Below are 21,031 nucleotides of genomic sequence, written 5' to 3' on the forward strand. Positions count from 1 at the left end.
ACCCTGAGCAACAGGCTTTTCACTGGACCTGTAGCTTCTGGCTAAGTCCTGTCTTCTGAAAAGACACCCAAGATTGACAAAGACATGGGCAGTCAACTTCTGATAACACTAACTCTTCACAATAACTCAAGAGTAAACTTTTAGTAATTCCCACCAGTAAACCCACCATTTCTGACATTTTCCTGTACCCTTGAGACCTTCCGTTGAACTTTCCTTCCTTCCCTTTCTTTTTCTGCATGATAAATTGTATCTGTAACACATCGCATTTGCAACTCTCACAGTCTTTGGCTAGGTGCACGATACCCCCGCTAGCATCTTCCCACATCCCAGCGGAGCAACCAGGGACCTGGACAGATGTTTATGCTTGCATGGGAAGAGCACGATGGCTCCAGGGACCGAACTCTCCTCTCTTGACTCCTCTTCTCCTTCAGCAGCGAAGTCCTGCCACAGGCAGAAAAATCTGCATTTCCCATGGGATGGCAGCGCTCACAACACCAGCTGCTCTGCTGGTTTAGGTCTGCAGCCAACCCGCCCTTACTTCTGCATGCCAGTGTTCCTAAATACCCTCAGATTGAGTTGCGTGTGTGCAAACCACACATGCTCATACATAACACATACACCCTCAACTCTTAAAACAGAAAGATGAAGGGTTGGGAGGGTTTTTTGGAGGCATCAAGAATTTTGCTGTCTTTATCAAATTAGGGTGAAAACTTTCATGCCAGATAAAGCCACCGTTACAGCTCCCTGGTGGGCTACAAACAGGCCTGAACTGACCTCAAAGCCAGCAAAAGTTGACTTGAAAAAAAAAAAAATACAAACTCTGAGCCAACTGCCATCATCCAAGACCAACTCGAGACTGAAAATGTTTTTTTCTGAACCCTGTTTCAAAGTTGCCCTGTGCTCTGCTGACGACAACTGCGGGTCTCTGCAACAGTGCCCGAGTTAACACAGTTCCTGGGTGTTTCATGCCATAATGCTGGCAGGGCGGAGAAGAGCGAGCAAGCGAATATACCCTTACAGCTTTGGTAAGAGAGCCAGTGCTCCTAGGAGAGGATTGCGAAATTCAGGTTGACATATCACAGTCGAAGGCCATTACACAAAATTGTGACAATGTGCCAGAGTCCATGGTTTACGTGGCAACTCAGCATTATTGGGAACAAAGCCTACAGAGCAAGTTGCAGACTTTGGGGGCCAGAAGGGAATATTTTGTAAAGGGATTTGGAACCTTTGGGCTGTAACTGGATCCCCACACCGCTCCTGCCATCTGGATGAAATTGCAGGGTTTTGAATGGGGGGGTGACAGGGCCCACGTAAAGCAATGCCTCGGTTGACCCCACAGCCTTGCACGTGGGTGTAAGTGTTGCCTCGGCAAAGGCCATGTGGCTGCTCCCCGCCGCCAGCCGCAGCAGCAGCCCTGCTTCCCAAGGCAACCCCGCTTCCCGAGGCAACGGCAGAGCCGCGGCGATGCCCTCCTCCACCACAAGCCGCTGCAGGGCTGGGGCTCAGCCTGGCTCAGGCAATGGATCTCAGCTGGCTCCCACCACTGGGGCATCGTTTTCTTCCAGCAGATTAGGTTAAAATTTGGAACAGAAGCCGTTCATTTCTTCCTATCAACTTTGCCATCTCCACAGTTTGTTTAACAGGCTATAGATGGCTTCAAACTCCGGCCAAGGGGTTGAAGATTGTGCAATAATTTACTACAAGAAGGGCTGTTAAGAGAATTCCTGCTCGTACCAAGTCAGATACTGAATGTGTTAGCTGACAGCATGATCTACGACATTTAAACAGAGTTATTAAAGTCATAAGGACAAGACACTGCCGGTTCGACCATGCTCCTACAGATTTAGCTTATTGGTTTGGCTTCTCAGGTCACGGCCCATGGTTCTTGATGTGCCCAGGTCTCGCCTTACCTGAGCAGCGGCAGACGAAGGCAGAGACATGGTGAGAGGTTGGGGGGGGTCACGGAGTAAGAAACCTACTGTACAAAAAAAAAAAGAGCAACTGTTGGCTGTTTGCAGCAAGAGAAACATGTTGAAATAGCAAAGTTATAAAGGCTATTTGTCTTGTGCCTTGCAGCTTCCTGCTTCGGACTAAAAAAGTACAGCATATAAATAGAGCGGGCAAGTGTGAACCGATGATAGCAATACACTACTCCACATTTAAAATCCCTGGAGCTCGAGTTTCTTTTGAGTCGTCTGGGATGATTTTGTGTAAATACAGGACGTTCGGTACGGGTGCCTGCAAACAGGATTCACGCTGCCGGTCGCTCCTGCGGGCATCCTGGGACAGCAGGGAGATTAGCAGCCTTAAATCTCAGTTTTCTCCACTTAAAAATAAACTCAGCAGCCCTCCCCAGAAAACAAGCACACTCTTTCCAAAGAAAACATCCTCGCCTGCAGATGCTTTTGTCACAGCAGCAGCGACGGTGGAAATGGAGGAGCCGCATTTGCTCTAGGCCACGCCGGCGTGAGCCCGCTGACGTCTGCGTGGCTGATGCCGAGGGAGACGTCTGCTCCCTGAAATGCCTTTTGAATGAAAATGTACCTTTGAGGAAAACATTTAAAAAAATACAAGCCTTGGCATTAGGTTCTCAGTTCTGCGTGCAAAACTGCTCCCATTTGGGTTTAGGAGCTTAGCTCTGGTTTGGGGGCTTTTTTTTTAAAATATGACTGTAATCTTAGGTTGAAAGTTTACTGTATGAAAACCCATTTTCTCTTAGGACGTACTTTTAGCAGAACGATCTAAGAAACCTAGTAGCAAACAAGCCCCTTTCTATTTAACTTTAAAGTCATACCACAGAATATAAAAGAAAGTTAATTCTACTCAGAAACTCAGCAGGTTGGTATAACAAGTGCACAGAAACAACAGCATGCTCTATTTAATAGCATTTTCCTTATTAATTAATTAGCAGGCTTTTTCTCACTAAGAAGAGGTCTCATTCTTTTCCTCATAAATATTGACTTTCTGTAACAAACACAGCTGGGGGGGAAAAAAAAAAGCGCACTTATATGTTGTAGTTCTCCTGTCACAGGTTTGTAGGGTGCTTCCTTTTTTCACGAGACCACAGATTTCCTCAGCCTGTGTTGTCTCAGTTGAGAGAGACAGTGGCTGTCGGCTGTTTGTCTTCCTCAATCCTTTCACATAGAAGAGAGGGGAAAACCCTCGGTCTCTCTCTCAACGTGCTACTTGAAGGAGCTAGATGAAAAAAAAAATAAAGAAAAAAGCACCAAAAACCTCACACACATAAAAGCCCCCACCCTAGTAAGAGAAGTCACATCAAGCCTTCAAGCTCTGCATCCATATTATTAGAGGGCTGGATTCCCAAAATTCAGGTCTTAGACTGGCACTGGAAACGCACGAGGGACAGTGAGAGGCTCCTAAGCACCACCAGCAATTCCGTCTTGAAAGGCCGTCGGCTGGTGAGGACGCAGATCCCCTCCGTGAGCGTGCATGTGAGCGCGCGTACCGCGTCCTCTCGCGAGCACGGCCGCCCGACAGCCCCGGCGGCACGGCCCTGCTGCTTCCCGGAGGGACGCGAGGATGGGAGGTCACCCGGCTCCTGCCGACCGCAATACGGGATGCTCAGGATGCTCAAAGCCTCACAGCGAGTCGCCGACTCCTTGGGTCAGACCTGAGGAGGCAGCAAGGGCTAACGTGCCTCAGGCACCAGCAGAAAACCCTGAGGCTGTTCGGCTTGAGCCTCCTCCTCTCCATCAGTGACACTCACATTCATCACGATCCCTGCGCCTGCCCACCTTCAACCAGGGCTGCCCCTGGCCTGCCGGTTACGGACAAATGGCACTTGAGCAAATGACACATTAAACTGCCACCCAACCTTCAGGAAATCCCACCCAGCAGAACAATTTCTGCCTGAAATAAAACGAATCCTCGCTTTCGTTGCTGGATTCAGCCTCCGTCCGTTCAGGACTGCACTGATGCCATCTGCTTTGTCACTTAGAAGAAATGGAGGCATACCCACAGCATGGTCTCCCATGCAAGGCAACCAGCCCGGGTTTCCCAGCAGCCTTCAATTCAGCAACACACGTTTCCCTGCACCTCTAGCACCAAGAATAAGTGAGACAGACGTATATAAAATGACACACTTTATTAAAAGTTACATTCAGCAGCAATGGACATATTTACTTAAGTAGATTTTAACTGTCAAGGAGCTTATAATTATAAATCCCTCTAAGGCATTAAAAGCTCTTAGATGTTTTAACTTCTTTGCAATCATTTCATATAAATAGGTAAGGTAAATGATGCTTGCCTAAGAAGAGGATAGCCCAGCTGCATTAAACAAAGATATACATATAAATATATGTATAAAACAATGATTTTTTTGTTATAAACTCATCGATGGGAATATTTCACAATCTTTAAGGCTTGGGCTCTGGCCCTGCAACTATTATTCACGTAAGAAGTCTCCTGTTTAAGTTACCACGTGCGAGTGTACAGATTGCTCGCAGGGATAAGAGCTGCAGGGCAGGGCCTAAGCTTTGGCAGAATCAGCAAAAATGTCAAAATGCTCAGTGAAATATATTTACAATCTGTGCAAGTAGCATCACCTACTGTTATCGATTACGGAGGTCTCTCTCGGAAGCTATCAACAGCAGAAAGGCACCGTGGCAAGGCTAATCAGCATCTGTTAGCTCTTAGTTTTTGACGTCATAGCTCTCCCTTCTGAAGGGCAGTATTTGGGCTCTTGAGCCCTGGGGACACCATTTGGGGTGGGAGACAGAGAGGGCACCAGCAGCACGCAACTGCAGGCCTGAGCTCAGGGCACAAACGCATCGAGTCTCAAGTTTTTCCAGCTCCAACACCAGAAACCTTCCTTGACGTGCAGTGGTTCATTTGCTTTTTCCGAGTGTAAACAAGAAAAATGCCAACCACTTCCAGTATTAGCCAACTGCCCACCCCCCAATAAATAGTGATCGTTTAATTTATCTTCGTTCCATTAAACTGTGCTTTATGCCTCTAATAAGCGATGTGTGAGGAAGAGGAAATTGCTGTTGAAACAGAAGCTGTGACTAGATCCGATGAACTGCATAAACTAATTTGAATTAATACAGCTGCAGGGTGTGATTCTCTGCCAACTTACCGCTGACTTTACGTTTGCGTACAACTCCTTTGGCTTCGTGATGTACAACAGGTCTCGCCAGAAAAGCAAATCTGGCTTTACGTTACGCTGGTGGCTGGTTACTGCGTGGCGTGTGGCTGATGCAAACTCCCAGAATCCATTCAGTGCGAGTCTCTCAGTGCTGAACGCCAACGGGCACCTGAAGCCCCGTCCTCACTGACAGGCAAGGCTTACAGAAGGGGTTTTCACCACCACAGCGATGCTGGAGCAGTAGCATCAAAGCCTCATACACAGTAAGCGTGAAGGAAAGGCACACTCCAAGACATAGTCCTAAAATATCTCAGTCGTTCATTGAAGACAACTGCTCTTCTGTATTCTGCTTTGACCTAGCAGCTCTCCTACCATCAGCTCCCCATGCCACAGCCACACCTGCTCGGCTCACCGAAGACCAGACTGTTGGTCTTTAGAGTGGAAAAGGTAACTCCTGCCTCGGAAGAAAACGCACAGTTATTGACCAGCTCAACCCAGCTCCCGCTGCCTCCACGCGCTCCCTCTGCCTGGGAAGCAGCTGACGTCCGGCTGCAGCGAGGCTGCGAGGCCAACACCTGCAGAGGAGCTGTAAAAAATTTAGTCTCCCACCACTCACTTCCATTGGCCTTGTGCCATTTCTGATGAAGACCACTTGCTCTTCACCTTAGCACGTGGAGGCAGAGCGCTGGCTGGATTTGAGAGAATTTCTTACAGGAAAAATAGACCCTAAACCTGGAAATAGCCATCACCTCTCACAACCGGGGTGCTCTACGGACTAAAGTCAACGGAAAGATACTTTCTTTCCATAAAATACACAGATCCCTGCTTTCCACACAGTATTTTTGAAGGACACAATTGAAGCCAGTGGGAAATGTTTTAATGGTAGAAGAATCAGACCCTAAAGTATATTATTTTTGTATCTCAGCCACCTCACTGGCGCAAAAAAAAGAGATGGCTTCCAAGAACAGGTTGGAATTTGGGACGAAGAGAGGGAAATGCTCCTTCCTTCCCTTTACTCTAGGTCTGTTGGTTTGAATTGTGCCTTAAATAAGATGACAGCATTTCTTCAGGGAGAAACTAGAAATAGTGGAGCCAATAATATTTTCACCTTTGATCAAAATGGCTTTTATAACAAAACGGAAATGTTACAGGGGGACAATCATTGCAAAAATATTTTGGTTTACAAAGTGACTCCACGTAATGGAGGTGCATTTTCAGATGCACCGAGGACAATCAGGCACCCAAAACCCACTGAAAATGAAAGTCAACTGGGACCACGACTCCCATTTGTGCCCCCAAAATCTCCTCCTAAAAGAGAGGAGAGCCCTACGCGGAAACCCTGTAACTCTCCTTTTAAAGCCACCCCAGGAATCACAGAACACAGCGGAAACCTGCACAGCGGACTCGGCTGCTGCCTTTCGTAGAGCCTAGGGCTGGAAGGAGCTCCTCTGGCATTGCCCCCCGTGCCCCAGCCAGGCCTGTGGGGAGAGGCAAGCCCCTGAAAGAGGAAGGGTGGGCAAAGGCAGGCTAAGGCCATGAGCTCGAGCTCCGAAGAAAGCTGGCAAAATACGGTGCTTATTTATTCAAGTCAACTCTCGCTGAAGATGAGTTTACGGAAGGTAATGACACCATTACAGCTCCACAGAGAAAGACATTTCTAAGCTTTTTAAAAAAAAATAAAATCCCATTCGCGCTTCAGACTACAGGTATAATTTTTTTTTTCCTGAATCCTCCATTGGAACTTGAATTTAAAACACAGTTTAACTCCTCAGTATGTGAAATCTCATGGCCACATTAATCGAGAACATCTGAAGCCAGGAGAAAGAAATCACTTCCAGTTATGTTGTCAGTGTTATGTGCATAACATTCCCACAGCTGTAGATCCATTGTGCTCCATGTTATAAATAAGAAATTGCATGGTGACAGCTAAAATTCAAAAGCGTTAATGTTTCTCTTTGCAACTCTTTTTGTATTTTTTTTCTTCTTTTTTTTTTTTTCAGTCTTTTGAGGTTTGTCCCCTTTCCCTCCTAGTAGAAGTTACTTGAAGCAACATTATTGCTTAACCAACTGACATATTTATGGTAATTAAAAAATAGTAAATGCCAAGCAAATATGACTAATGTTGCTATTTGGCAAATAAGCCAGAAACAACTTCTATGGATTCCGAACCGGGCTGTTGTATTTGCGTTAATAAACATTTCTCCTTCTTCTGCTCATCCTGGTTATCCCAGCGCTTTAGGGAGAAGCCTGAAGGCAGCTCTAAGGACACGGCCGAACGCTGCCCCGACCTCCGTCGCACACGGCAGCTACCACCGAAGCCATCGAGTTGCGGAGCGCAAACGCAGCTGAGTCGGGCCCCGTCAATGAATACAAACGAGCTCCCTTGTATCTCTCGCATTCTAGGTTGTGGTCCCTTTCAACCATGAAAAACAGCTACAAATTGTTCCCAGAGCTAAACCACTTAACATCTTGGCACTTGGTTGTTTTTAACTTTGTAACAATAGGCACTGTTCACTCCTCTCAATCTCAGCTTTTTATTCTATAATAAAGCAGGAATACTGATGAAAGGCTAGTCACGGCTTTTCCCCGTGGTATCAGGGTGGTGGCATGTGATGATTCACATGGGGTGTGTTTGATCCAAGAAAGCCCAGCCTCTGCTTATTCTTCCTTTGTTCTGTCATCTAAGGTGGAAAGGCAGAGAGAGACGAGTTGAGAATTTTTTTTCTTTTTTTTTTTCCCCTTTTTACTATTATTTAGCAGTCACAGAGCAAGATACATATAAGCAAACCAACAGGGAGTGGAATTCTTTTCTTCAGCATTGAAAATTACAAGTAAGAGATGCCTTTGAAGTGGGAGATCTCTTTCCTGCAAAGTATGGACATTTTATCCTCATTTATACATTATTCTTATCCAGCGGCAGATCTTACACCATATTATTTGCGCTGCTATCGTGTTGTGTAGCCCTGCAGAGGGTCAGCATTTGCACTTGGTGCTGTACAACCACAGAATTAAAAGATGGTCCCAGCCCCAGAGAGTTTAAATTTAAGCCAGGAGAGAACAGATTCAGCCAGAGGGGGATAAAGAAACCACCAGGACACTATGGGTAAGCACAATAAGCAAGGCTCTCAGCGCATCCGGCCTAAACCTTTGTCAGGTTTTGCACAGGAAAAGAGAGTTTTAAGGAGGGACTGGAAGGGGGATAATTAGGTAACTGTTGGTGCCACTGAAGTGCTTCCCTTAAAGAAAACTCAAAGATGCTTTTCCGAAACTGTAACGAGCAAATCGGAGCTGACCAGCATCTTTAGTGAAAAAGGAGCTGGCCTTTTGATCCTGAAGTGAGAGAAAACCCGTAAGGTGGTTTAGGCAGGAGCAGGGCTTTAAGGGAGGCCGGCAGCTTGTGCTCCGTGCAGGAGAGAAGGGGGAGCCGCGGGAGAAGCACAAAGGCAAGGGGACACAAGCAAAGCAAGAGGCTTGGCGAATTGTTTTCGCAGCAGCATTGTTGATATTCTTAGTGGGGGAAAAAAATCCAAGTGTCGGATTCAGAAAGCTTTTCTACTGATTCCCATCAGTACGCAGCTATTTCTGATGCTACGCCTTTTTTATTGCCGGGTTATGCAGTACCTGCATATGCAAAGCCCGTCATCGCTTCTGCAGTTTTCCCTCTGTCCTCGCACACTCACTGAGAGGATTTCATAACTAATTCCCCCTTGGCTTTTCTCCTTACCTGTTCTCTGCTGTTGCTAATGGAGTGCAACTTCATTCCAAACCCGTATCAGTGTATCTACTCAGAAAGCTTACTGGAGGGAAACATAAAACCTTTCTAAGACAAAAGTCTCTTTTGTCACACTGTCCTGACTGTGACCTGATGAAAGGTAGCACGTGCACGCACACGCGCGCAGGTTGTTACCCACTGCAGGACACTTACCTGTTCCTTGAGCTCAGCGAGCTGACTGGAAAGCTGTTTTACAAGGCTCATGGTTGACTCCAGCCTCTCTTGCAGGTTCCTGATTTCATTTTGCTCGCTGTCGCCTTCATTGCTAACCAGGGACATGGCTCTCATCCGAGGGAACCAGTCCAAATTCTTCTCCTACATGGGTATAAGAAAAATTAGTAATGTTAGTAGGGGTTTATGCAGTGCTACTAAGCTGAGACTAGAGAACGAAAACTCAGAAGGACTTCTACTCAGTGGATGACACACAGCGAGTGAGCTTAAGAAGCAGTAAATTCAGAAAGTATTTTACACAAGCATTTTTACTCGTGGTTGTCCTTAGCTACAAAGAAGGCACCAACTGCAAAATCTTGGTTCCCCACAGCTGCACCTGTGTTGCAGCGTGGGCAGTGCCGGCACATTCATCCGTGGCTCTGGCATGCAGAAACGCCCGCCGGGGCAGCTCTGGGGGACTCCTCTGGTACACTAGCACCAGGAAAGCCCGAGCGCTCCCCGCGCTGTGCTCTTAAGTGTATGCAGGGACACATTCCCCCCCTGTCTCTTCAGCTTGGCTGGCCGCCATCTATTTCAGCTGTCCTTGCAGCAATGTCAGCGAGCCAACATCAGGAAAACAAGACGAGCCAGAGTCCTCTCCAGACTGGCCTGGAGCGTGCCTGCTGCAAGAGCAGAGGGACCTTGGATTGAATTCAGCTGCCCACAGCAGAAGATCTGGGGTTCTGGGAACGGCTTAGGCTTCAGCGCGCTATTCAGACTGTACACCTTAGGCAAATGCCAGCACAATGCCATGGCCAAGGGCTAACCTGCTAAGGACCAAGGGCTGCACGGAACAGCACTGAACTGGGTGTTGCTCTATTCATGGACTCAGGCTATGAATTTAATCATGACAAAAATACTGTAAATAGATGATATGAGTCAGGAAGGTGCTGTGTATCAGTATGAGCCTGAATCGTCTCCATGGCTCGGGGGCACAGATATTTGTGTGCGAAGCGTAACAGACGGAGGAGACTGGAGGGTGCAAGCCTAGGAGGAGTGGCAACCATGTGGCAAGCAACCCAATTTGCCTTACGGCATGAGACAAGGGAAACGGGTCCTGTAGCTGGTGATGTGTTACATCAACGCACCTCTGCCCTCCACCTTGGGGGGAGTGGGAGGATGTGGTTAGATCATATGCATGGTGTTTTGCAACGGGCCTCTATGGACACGTGCACTTGATAACTTTAGAAGAGAAACAGAATGAGCTGGAGTGTGTTTCTTCCAGACTCCTGCACTGTGAATGGCCCCACACAAATAGCACTGTACCCAAAAGAAAAGGACGAAAAGAGGAGAGGAGGAGAGGAGTAAAGGAAAGGAGTTCTTCCCAGAAGTCCACCTACAAGACTCCTGGCAGGCAAGAGCTGTGCTACTTATGTTGTCTGGGCTTGGTATTTGGTAAAGTTTTAAGTGCATCAAACTTACTGTAGTCTCAGACTTGGCCTCACCATGAAAATACAAAAGCCACCGACGCCTCTGCAGCTGGGCGGCCCAGGGCAGCCACACGTGAGCAGGTTCCAGAGGGGCTGGCCTGGCAGAGCTGTGAGCTCGGGGATGCACCAAGTGAACACAGCTTTATCGTGCTTCCAGAGAGAGCTGCTTTCAGCTACGCAGTGCTCTGCCCTGATCACCAAACCCTCCCCTCCTACAGCAACATGGTTTAGAAACAACCAAGGTAACCGTCGGTAGGCACGGAAGCACTTACGGTATTCGCGTTTTCCACTATTTGCATTAGCCCGGTCCCCTCTGTTACCCTGGATAAGGCTAAATGCAAAGCCATAAGAATTTTGGCTTGTTTTCTTCTTTTTAACTCAAAACTTCTAATGAGTTTTTGTCCGGCTGTGCAGCCTCTGGTCCTGTCGCTAAAACGACAAGATGTTCAGGGAATAAGACCGTGTCCCTCTGTTGCATTTTGCAGCCCAGGGCTCAGTCAGCCGTGTGCGCTGGTGGAATGAGGCCCCTTTCCTCGCTGCCCACTTTTTTGAGCCTCGTGATCTCATTATGACAATGTACTGTGGTTACGCATGATGCCATTTTCAATGGGTCATAACTCATTCAAATCAAAACCTGTTTTCACCAGCTCTGCTGGTGAGCTCGAAAGGAGCGCACGTGACCCTCCCTGCTGGATATCCCCAGCGGACACACGGAGCGGTAGACTCCTATTTCTGCTGCGTGCATTTCTGCTTACAAGACCAGCATTCATTTTCTACGAGTACGCTCTGATATTTATTTTAAATTTACTTTGGCTAGGATCTAGCAGAGCATTCATCACGTGCCTAGCATTAAGCACAGGTGTACTCATTTATACTAAGCTTAGTTTGTGCACAGTGCCTTTCTGGATCAATGCCTTTTTTTGCAAAATGTTTGCCAGCAAATTTGTCTGCCGCTACAGGCACAGAAAGTGAATTCAAAGGAGCTACAGTGAACAAAGCTGCACTTGTATCTGAATAGTTCCTGGAAAGCTCTAGTATCTGCACCCACTACAGCTTCTCTCGCTTGAAGCACCTGAAGATACCAAACATGAGGCCGCATGGCTGTAGGAGCCAGCTGAGGGGCTAGGAGCCGTTTTTGGTAAGGTTCACCATAATGCCAAAGTGTCTAAAGCCAGCCTGCACAGGGAGAGCAATCTGAAACTCCATCATTGCGGTTCTCGTGTTTGCCGAGTACTGCTGCCAGGATTGTGAAATGCACTTTGCTAGTTTTGTTTTCCATCTGCCACTCCCTCGCTTCTCCAGGATGCAAGGCAGAGACCGCCGGCTGCCTTGGAAAGATTTTTGTGGACTGATCCTCCACCACACTGTCCAGAGGAACACCACACAAATCCGTGCAGATGCCAGATGTCCCAGCTTAGTGGGCTTGCCTCTCTCGAGGCTCCCGGTGTCACCTGCCTCCCTCCTCCTCAGCACAACATTATACTTTCTGGGAAGAGGGATGACCAGGAGCAGGTGAAGACGGGGACAGAGCACACAGCACCTCACCTGTGGCCACACGACGCTGTGGTGCTGATGGTAGCTCTTCAGCCCGAACCACTCTGAACCACGTGCCAGCCCATCTCGGCCACCACGAGCCCCAGAGTCACGGGAAATCAATGACAGACTCCAATCATTCGCGTGTGCCCAGCTTTGCCTTTCCAGCAATGCTGTGATAATCTCTCCCAAGAAACCCAGCTGTGGTTTAGTTACAGACCAAGAAAATCTGGGCATTTTTTGCCAAAATGTTGTGGAGGATCAAGCAAGGACTTGATCCAAGTTCTAAGAGAAGCTGATGGGGTTGTGTGGACCGGAGATCTCATGAAAAGATGCTACTGACTTCTACAGCTTTTCCTAGCAGCAGAGAGGCAACAGGTCAAATAGCTGACCACAGGTCTCCCACGTGGTAGTCCCAAGTGCTGTGTTGGGTGCAGGCAGGACTTTGCTTCTCGGTTCTCAGCTGCATATACATCTAATGAAATCCGGTCCAGCTGTGTACCCGTGTCATGCAAAGTATCAGAGAGATTCAAAATTCAGTAGGTCAGTAGGAAACACATTCTAGCCTGCCAACCGGTCTTTAAGTTAAAAATACTTTTCTAGCTTTCACGGATAGTTCCATTATAGTGCACACAGTAGGTATATTCCCTTGCTGAACTGCATGCTTTTGCTGGTCAATATTATCTTATTTTTCCATTGCATTATGAACTGCAGAACTTTATTAAAGGGCAGCATGAAAATTAGCTCTGGCGCACAGCCCTGTTTGCTGAGCTTTGTCTGATACCACAAACAGCAACTGCTGCTGGGGACCAAAAACTTTTGATCACAAACCTTCCAGGATCCAGAAGGCAAACTGGACAAGGCTCTTCTGCTGAAAATTTTAGTGATCTGTAAGTGTTCACGGGGGAACGGGCACTCTGTGACTGCTCAGCTATGGGAAAGCTATTTTTACTTCAAGGTAATTGCTTGCCAATTAACTGGAGGTAGTTAACATGTTTGTACAACCCCGAACATTTGTTCTGGGACTTAAATGTTTATGGGCTCGGTCCAGGGTTCACCTTGACCAACTAACACATGCTAAAGCTGTAACGTGCCTCCTCCACGCTGCAGGTGCGCTCCTGCTTCGCCTTATTTGACTGGTGAGGGGATGGGGTTTTGCAGGGTGTTATCTGTCACGCCTTAGCTATCGCTCTTAGAAATCCAACCATTTTGCCCCAGATAGAGCTCACTCAGACATTTTGAACCCGGCCTGGAACTGAGCGGCAATTCGGACGAGGGAGGTAGGCCGCTGGCAGGGAGCAGGGCAAACCTCTGCAAACAGCTGTCCCAGGACTCGATCAACAGCCACCAGGCCAGCGCCAGGTGACACAACTCGAGCATAAATGAGCTCGCAAAAGGCGAGGTATGCTTATGGGATGCTTAAAAACGAAGTAGCTGCCCGGACACAGAATTAATTGTTAAAATGTACTGAAACCTTCTTTCTAAACAACAGGGGCTGAACGCAGTATATTGTTACTGTTATTTCATTCTTGCACAGGATAGCAGCTATTTGCAGCCCAACCGCAGCAGCCCACCTACGGATCACAGCATCTTCCCGCTCCACACTCCCTCCGCAAGTGCAACGTGTGCCTCGCAGAATTCGTATTTAAGTATACATCTGTGTCCAGGGCAGAGAGTCAGCCAGACAGGAAGGCTGCAGGGACAGAAAGGAGCCGCAGCCTCCTCTCCGTCAGTTCAGCTGGGGGATAAAAAAAAAAAAAAAAAAAAAAAGGAAAAAAGGCAGGTGGGGCTAGCCAAAAGGCTGCCGGCCAAAGAGACTGCACACGAGCAGAGCAGACATTTCGTGTGGCGATCCAGCACGCTCGCTCCCTCCGCCCTCCCCCCTGGGCTGGCAGGACTCCAGCGGGAGCGACAGCTCACCCGGGGCAAACACCTCTCGGCAAGGTACCGTGGGTACGCCTAGTCGCGAGGTGCCGACGGCGAGGGCGCACGCCTGAGAAATCACAGGGCTTTAGAGGATTTGCTACTCACGTCTTCTGAGAAACCTCAAACCCTTCTTCTCGGAGAGGCATGCTCAGAGCAAAAGTCTGCGTTTGCCTCCTGGAGTTTTCTGTGCAACTTTCTCCTTCCCTCCGGTGGGCTTTCCAGGGGGAGGGCAGAGCTACAGGCTAAGTCCTCCCTTCGGTAAAACATTGCCATTTTTCTGACTTTCCTAGCTTCGGTTGAGCATGGAAGGAGGAAAGACTGAAGAAATTTGTTTAGAGTTTCTATACTTTGTAGAAAGTCCCTCTCGAGCCATCCCTGTCCTGTTGGCACAGCCAACTGGCTTCAATCGAGCTCTCACGCTGAGCTGAATCCATGCCTCCGGAGTAATTGGCAGAGGGACGTTTCTTTAGGAGGTGCTAGTTTCACGGGCTAGCAGTGAGATGGATCAGCTGCAACCAGCAGGAAAGACTAGGCTGAGCCTTTAAAAAATAGATTACTAGATAACAATGAGAGAAAATAGGTCAAAGAGTAGGACGAGGGGGATGAAGCAGAGGAGCGAAGGCAGCCTAATGCATACTTTCTGATGGTGCCACTGCCATGGGCTCAGTGCCACGCCACCGTTAGCTGTACCAGACTTTCATTTCTCCAGCAGACTCGAATGCAGTGACTCTTAGCCCTTTCTACCCCGTGACCCCTTGTTGCAACATGAAAACAAGCCGTTTCAGGACTTCCCTCCTATCTACTCAAAAAGAACAGCGTCGACGGCTGCTCGTGGCTCCTCCTGGGTTGTGACCTCCCCAGCTGCAGGCATCAGAGCAGGAGATGGGCCTCTGCGTCCCCCAGCCTACCGTTCCCCCTTCTGGCACAGATCGTCCGCTCCTTGGTGACTCAGGGAGGCGAGTGAGACGGCCGTCAGGAGGGTTATTCGTTACCTAATAACGAGGCTGAGAAAACGAGTATGCTTAAAGCCCTCTGAGCTCCTCAGCTAGACGGTTGCTGAAGGGTGCGGAAGAGGAGCACGGACATCGCCATGAAGGTTCGCTACCGGTCTCGGTGTGCTGCGCGGGGCGGTTCGTGGTATCCCACCCTGCAACACACGTTTGTCGGCGTGCAATGGACAGCAACCACCGCGGCAGCCTGGCAAAAGCTTCCTACAGCTTGAGAGAGACTGTAGTGTCTCAAGCGCCCATTGGAGTGGTAAAACCCTGTTGCACCGGCGCTGAGGGGAGCTACCGCCGGTCACCCCGTGGCCTCCAGGCCAGAGGAGCAGCACTGCCGGGAAGCACGGCACGGCTTCACCCTCTGCGTCTCAGTTGTGCCCTAGGAGCCGTGCCGCAGCGTAAAGGCAAACAAACCGTCGGCATTGCTGCTCTTGGGCAGGCAGCTCGTGTTCTTCCAGGCACGAGAATGAACAGGCTGTTCACTCCCCTTTTTTGAGCCAGCACCTTGAATAAAGACTTTAGCGTTGGGTACAAAGAGATCTATTTACTGAGAAATTATTCTGTATGTCTGAAACGTAAGTAAGTCCATCCATTCCCTGCCCAGATCTGTTGCCCGTATAAGCAGAGAGTGATCAGTCCAAACGACCTTTTGAAAGCTATTATTTTTCTGCCTAGGGACAGTCTCTGGTCCTAAAAGTCTGTAGTTATGTAGCTCCTATAGCCACCTTAAAAAGGGATTTTAAAGATTTAAACTATCTTGTGCTTTAGATGACACAGGGCAATAACCACTTTGTGATTTAATCACAGACAATAATAATTTTGTTCAGTGCATGATTCAGCTAATCCACAATTTGATAAACGTTCATCCTAAACTACAAACCCAAATAGCTTTCTGCAAATCCTGTTTGACACTTTAATGTTAAGACTGTATTTGATAAGCAATCTGTGCTGTACAAGAATATAGGGAGGGAAATTAGGAATTGTTATGCATCTATATGCATCCACAACAGTAATTCAAGGAAAATAAAAATAAACCTTGGCAATTACAGATAAATCTTTATGCAACAAGAAAACTCATATGTCTGGCTGGGTCTATACTGGATTGATACATGCTACAGCTTCCACAGCTCACAGAAAAATATAGAAATCTGTCTCCTCCTGAAAGAAGGTTGGAACCGTAACACAGACCCACCGTCTGCTTTAGCAGCGTCATTGATGCATTTACTTTCATTTTAACTTGTCTGAATGTTTATGAGGGCTGCAACAGAATCTATCACTGTAATTCTGAATAATTGTGAGTTCTTCAAGACTGATATCCAGGCCAGTCAGTTATAAATGTCTCAGTGTTTCAGTATCAGCGTTCCCGCTTGTGATATCCCTGCAAAAATTATGGCGAGGAACGATAATAAACCTCAAATTGCGAAGATTTTTCTCTGATGCTGTATGTGGCAGTTTCGATACTCAGCTTGAAACTCTGTAAAGGACCCTGCTTTTCCAAGAACAAACACCCCCAAATTTCTGCTCATCAAAGGGACACACCTAAGCGACTTGGCATTTACCTCCAAGCAACGGAAACAATCATGAAAATAATTTTTTACAGTTGAGACCATAAGTTTGAATGTGATCTCTCACTATTGTTGTGGGCAAAACCATATGCAAATGCTAATTACATGAGTCAGCAGCGTGCCCGTGCAGTGAAAAAGGCCAACCATGACCTAGGCTGCATCAGCAAGAGCGCAGCCAGCACGTCGAGGGAAGCGCTCCTGCTTCAGCCCTGAGCAACTTTACCCCAGAAGGTGGAAAGCAGAAACCGAACTGAGCAGCTTTGTCACCAGCACGCTGAGACTGCACCTTCCAGCTACCCTCAGGTGGGAACCCAGGGGACCCACAGGTGTGCAAGGACCGCAGCCAGCCAGGGACTCACCAGAGCTGCCTGGCACAACTTTTGGACGGCCTGAGCTTGTATCCCACCCCAGCACCGCTCTCCCTGAAGCCATGTTTGCTTCTTGCGTCTTCCCTTCCCTGTGGCACATGTTCATTTCTCAGCTGTTGAGTTCTGCCGTTTCAATCGCTCTCTGCCACCTTATCTCTAGCATAACCCTGAGAATTGATATTCTGCTCTGCAAATCTTCAAGAATCCCAACACTACCATCTGAAGCTAGGATTTGGTTCTTAATATTTGTACCCTTAAAATAGATGTAATTATAGATTTGTGCAAAACACAAGTTTATTTTTCCACATTCCTATGTTTTTATGTTGTTAGTGGTTACGGGACGTGCTTTAGGAAAAACACTTCAGATTATTCATTTAAAATAATGAAATTATTTCTGATATAATCCCTGGATCTTGTGCATAACGAAACAACATCTGGTACAGAGATTAGAAAATAAATGTTCTTGGCTTTTTTTTTTCTTTTGTTAAACAGATGTTGTTGATACAAAACACAGAACTGTAAATCATAGCCTGCATGTGGACACAGACTGTCACTACCGAGCAGAAATTTACTGTGGCTAGATAGAGATTTGAAACAGCAATGAATCACTGGCTTAGTAACTTTATTCACGTGGGTATGGTTTCAATATTCTGACATTAAGTGCACATGTCCTTAAAAAAAGAACCTTTTAATGGCAGCATGGGAGGCTCTGGTTTAGTTCCAGCTGTCTCGGTGGGGGAAGCACAGCGTAACGCAATGGCAGCCTCTGCGCAGAGGCACCTGGCAGTTCTCCGTCTTCTCCTCCTTCGCAGCTCATTGCGGTGCTGCTGCTGAATCCCGCAGGCTCGACTCCCCCAGCGCTGAGCAGCCCCTCTTAGTGCCGCACCGTGCAGGGCACCCCTGTCACAGGAGAGGGGCTGAGCTGCTCATCCAACCCCACCGCCGCCACCAAAACGCCACCAAAACAGTTCTAGCTTCGTTCTCCCTCTCCTTCTCTTGCTGCCCCCGACATCGTTTCAGCAAATTCGCCATTCGTTCGCCAGACTGGCTCATGCCTAGCTGAGTGGTAATGATATTTCTGCTTCCTGTTGACTGCGTTTAAAGTGAACAGAATTACGATGCTTCTCCCGCCCCTTGCCATTCCTGTCAAACTGCTTGCACCAGCATGCTGAAGCCCCCCTTCTCCTGTTCTTCTTTTCATATTGATTTTCTTCTGCAAAACATGCTAGCAGGCACACTCCAGATACTGAACTCCGGACAAAAGCCAACAGCACTAATCCCGCTGCAATGTAAACATACCGTACAGTATCATGCCGCTGCTGGGGACAGAGATGTTGTCTGCTCCTTAGAGACATACTTACCATTCAGCTGGTAAGGATGCCACAAATTTTGACCTGTTTTTGTCAATGTAAGTGCTGGTTTGATCCAGTGGATCAGGGTCTAACTCCATGGTTAAACTCCAAACCATGACCTCTACTTCCTATCTTTTGTAGCACAGGATTCAGGCGCATACTTGTTGAAATTTATGGGGTTTTTTTCACATTTAGCTTTAATTTGCTGGTCCCGTCACCTTGTATTTTGTGAGTAATGTCCATTTCCTAGCTTTAGCTTCAATTTGGTGTAACAGAATCTTTGGGAAATACAAAGACTCAGCTGGAGACTCGTTTTTCAGAGGCTCAGGACTTGACCTTGTTCTCAGCTTTACACAGGCAGAGATTCGCTGATTGCAGCGCGATTGTTCTGGTTTAGGATACTGCCAGAGTCGAGGCATTTTGAATCCTGATCTGAATGTTCCTGCTTTGGGCCCATTTTGACTCTGATGTATTTTGCACATAGTGTGGTACGAAAGGGCAATTTAAAGAACAACATTTTCTTTTAAAATTAATAAGAATTATTACCTATCACAAATGGGCTATACAGAACTGGTTTTTTAAGCAGCGATGTGATCACGCATATACCATACACGTGCATAAATGCACACACTTGAGTATCAGTCAGAGGAGAGGAAAAAGATCTAGGTTTCTCTTTGAAGCGTCTCTTACAACGCAACACCAAGCAATGGCCACCTTTCAGCCTTACGGGCCTGAAGGCTCTCAACCTGCTCTCAAATCGCTTGCTCTGTTTAAATGCTTGCCATGGGTTTCGTACATTCCTCTGCACGGCGAGCACAACTCCTTGCCTGCGCAGACGCGATGGCCGAGGAGAGGCCCCTTGGCAGGTCTGGCTGTGGCTGGGAGAGAGGCAGATCCCACAAGGTGCCATCTGCCTACTGGGAAGCACAGAGCACTTTTATTCCCTTTGGGAAATAGGTGGAAACCAGCAAAACCGGGCCCTCAAGGTGAAATGTCTGTGTGTTCAGGTTCGTGACTACTGTGCGCTGTTTTCAGAGGCTGCAAGCATAGATCAATAACAGAAAAAACCACCATGGTACTTTGTGAACCTTTCTCTGCCTATACTACATTTTCATTTAGTGCTCTTGCTCGCATTGCTAGGAAAATATTGAAATGTATCCTCTGTACAGATCTGCTTTTTCTTTTTCTTTGTTTTTGTCAGCCCAGCATTTAAATATAGTTTGCTGTGTTCAATTAAAATGCATTTTCTCTTGAGAACAAGCAGATGATCGGTTTCACAAACCTGGAGTTACAATTTTCCTTCAGCAGCACCCAGCCAAATGAAAAACAGAGAGAAAATATTTTAATCACATGTGTATAAAATACACAGGGTTCATTAAATATGATTTAAAGTTGCCCGTTTGTTTTGGAGACTCTTTAAAGCTCCTACTACCCCAAACTCACAGAAGTGTAATGTGATTCCTGATCTATTGAATTTCGTAGGATGGCTGTAGTGGGTTCCATTATATATAAATTGGATGCAGCCAATTTACAATCTCCGATATACACTTTTATCTCAAAATGCCCTGTGAGGCAATTGTGTAAAGTACTTTATCAGGGATTGTTGTTGGTAATATTGCAAGATTTCATGATGTAAAAAATACATCAATGTCATTTAAATTGAACAAAATGGTTCCCGTTTTTTTTTCCTGTAGAGCATTTTTAACCATCTTCTCAACAAATTTGTTCAATAAATACTGTATGAAACAAACATTTTGCACTTTGTCCCACAGATACAATTTGCCAACCTGATTGATTTCTTTCTCTACAACTAATCTGATTTCTTTAGGCTATGTATCTTCTCTTTTATTAAAGATGATGCAATCTTAGCTTTTTATCATACACACATTCACCACACTAAAAAGAGAGAAGATTCCGTGAACTAGCCTTGCAACCAAATAGAAAAACCTGACATAAATCTCATAAAGCTGATCCCAAAAGATAAATGGCACAATGAGACCAAAGTTATACAAATTCAGAAACTTATCCATGCAGAGTAATATGGGCCAGTGGATTTTTCTTCCCATGACAGATATAGAAAACAAGTAACTTCATTGTATCTATAACACCTTGTAAAACAAGCTCACACTAATGTTGCACTCAACTCCCCCCAATCTTGCTGTCTCTGAACTGTGAGAACTCAGAAGCAGAACTACATTTTTTGCAGCCTTTCCCTGTTTTACTTCTTGCAGAATCTCACCGCTATGTTTTGAGTCCAACCAAAGTTACGCTTATTTACTTTTAAACGGTGTTCCTGGTAAGGCAACAACCTCAAACTCATCTCCCTGTCCTTTTACTAATTGCCCTTATGTCTTTGGGCAAACCTGTAATCCTTCCTTTGCTCAGCATCTGCAGTTATCTGCCTTGGCTGTGGACAATTTTGGAGTCTCTTTCCCATTCAAGAAGCCAGAAGCTTAGTACCACTGTAATACAAAGAACAATAATTGTTTTCAAATGTTGCAATAATATTCTCAAACAGCATTGAAGTGTTTTGTGTTTGTTGCTTCTCCCATACTGCAAAATCAAGCGAATTCAGTTTACACACTTTGGGATCTGCTCATCACGCTGTTCCTCTGGGGTTGAACTTCTTATCACTACCTGTGACCCCAGTTAAGGTCGAGTTTTCATTAGGCAAAGCCATACACAGCCAGTCCCAGGAGAATCGAGGCTCTGTTACTGCCAGGACTTTAAGCGCAACAGTAGGTGCCTATCCAGTGCCTTGGAGAGC

General features: G+C 46.9%; 1 protein-coding gene across 3 annotated transcripts in view; it reads right to left on the reverse strand.

Moving 5' to 3' along the window:
- Positions 1-4,102: 4,102 nt before the first annotated feature.
- ITPR2 (inositol 1,4,5-trisphosphate receptor type 2) overlaps positions 4,103-21,031 on the reverse strand; it is a 269,451-nt gene continuing 252,522 nt past the window's right edge. For all 3 annotated transcript variants that reach the window (XM_075506773.1, XM_075506765.1, XM_075506756.1), the window contains 2 exons: positions 9,033-9,194; positions 4,103-7,788 (listed from right to left, as the gene is read on the reverse strand). In XM_075506773.1, coding sequence (XP_075362888.1) covers positions 7,702-7,788; positions 9,033-9,194 — 249 coding nt within the window. In that variant the 3' untranslated portion in view covers positions 4,103-7,701. The remainder of the gene's footprint in view (positions 7,789-9,032; positions 9,195-21,031) is intronic.

Source organism: Mycteria americana, chromosome 1 (assembly GCF_035582795.1).
Source record: "Mycteria americana isolate JAX WOST 10 ecotype Jacksonville Zoo and Gardens chromosome 1, USCA_MyAme_1.0, whole genome shotgun sequence".
NCBI classification, from domain to species: domain Eukaryota; kingdom Metazoa; phylum Chordata; class Aves; order Ciconiiformes; family Ciconiidae; genus Mycteria; species Mycteria americana.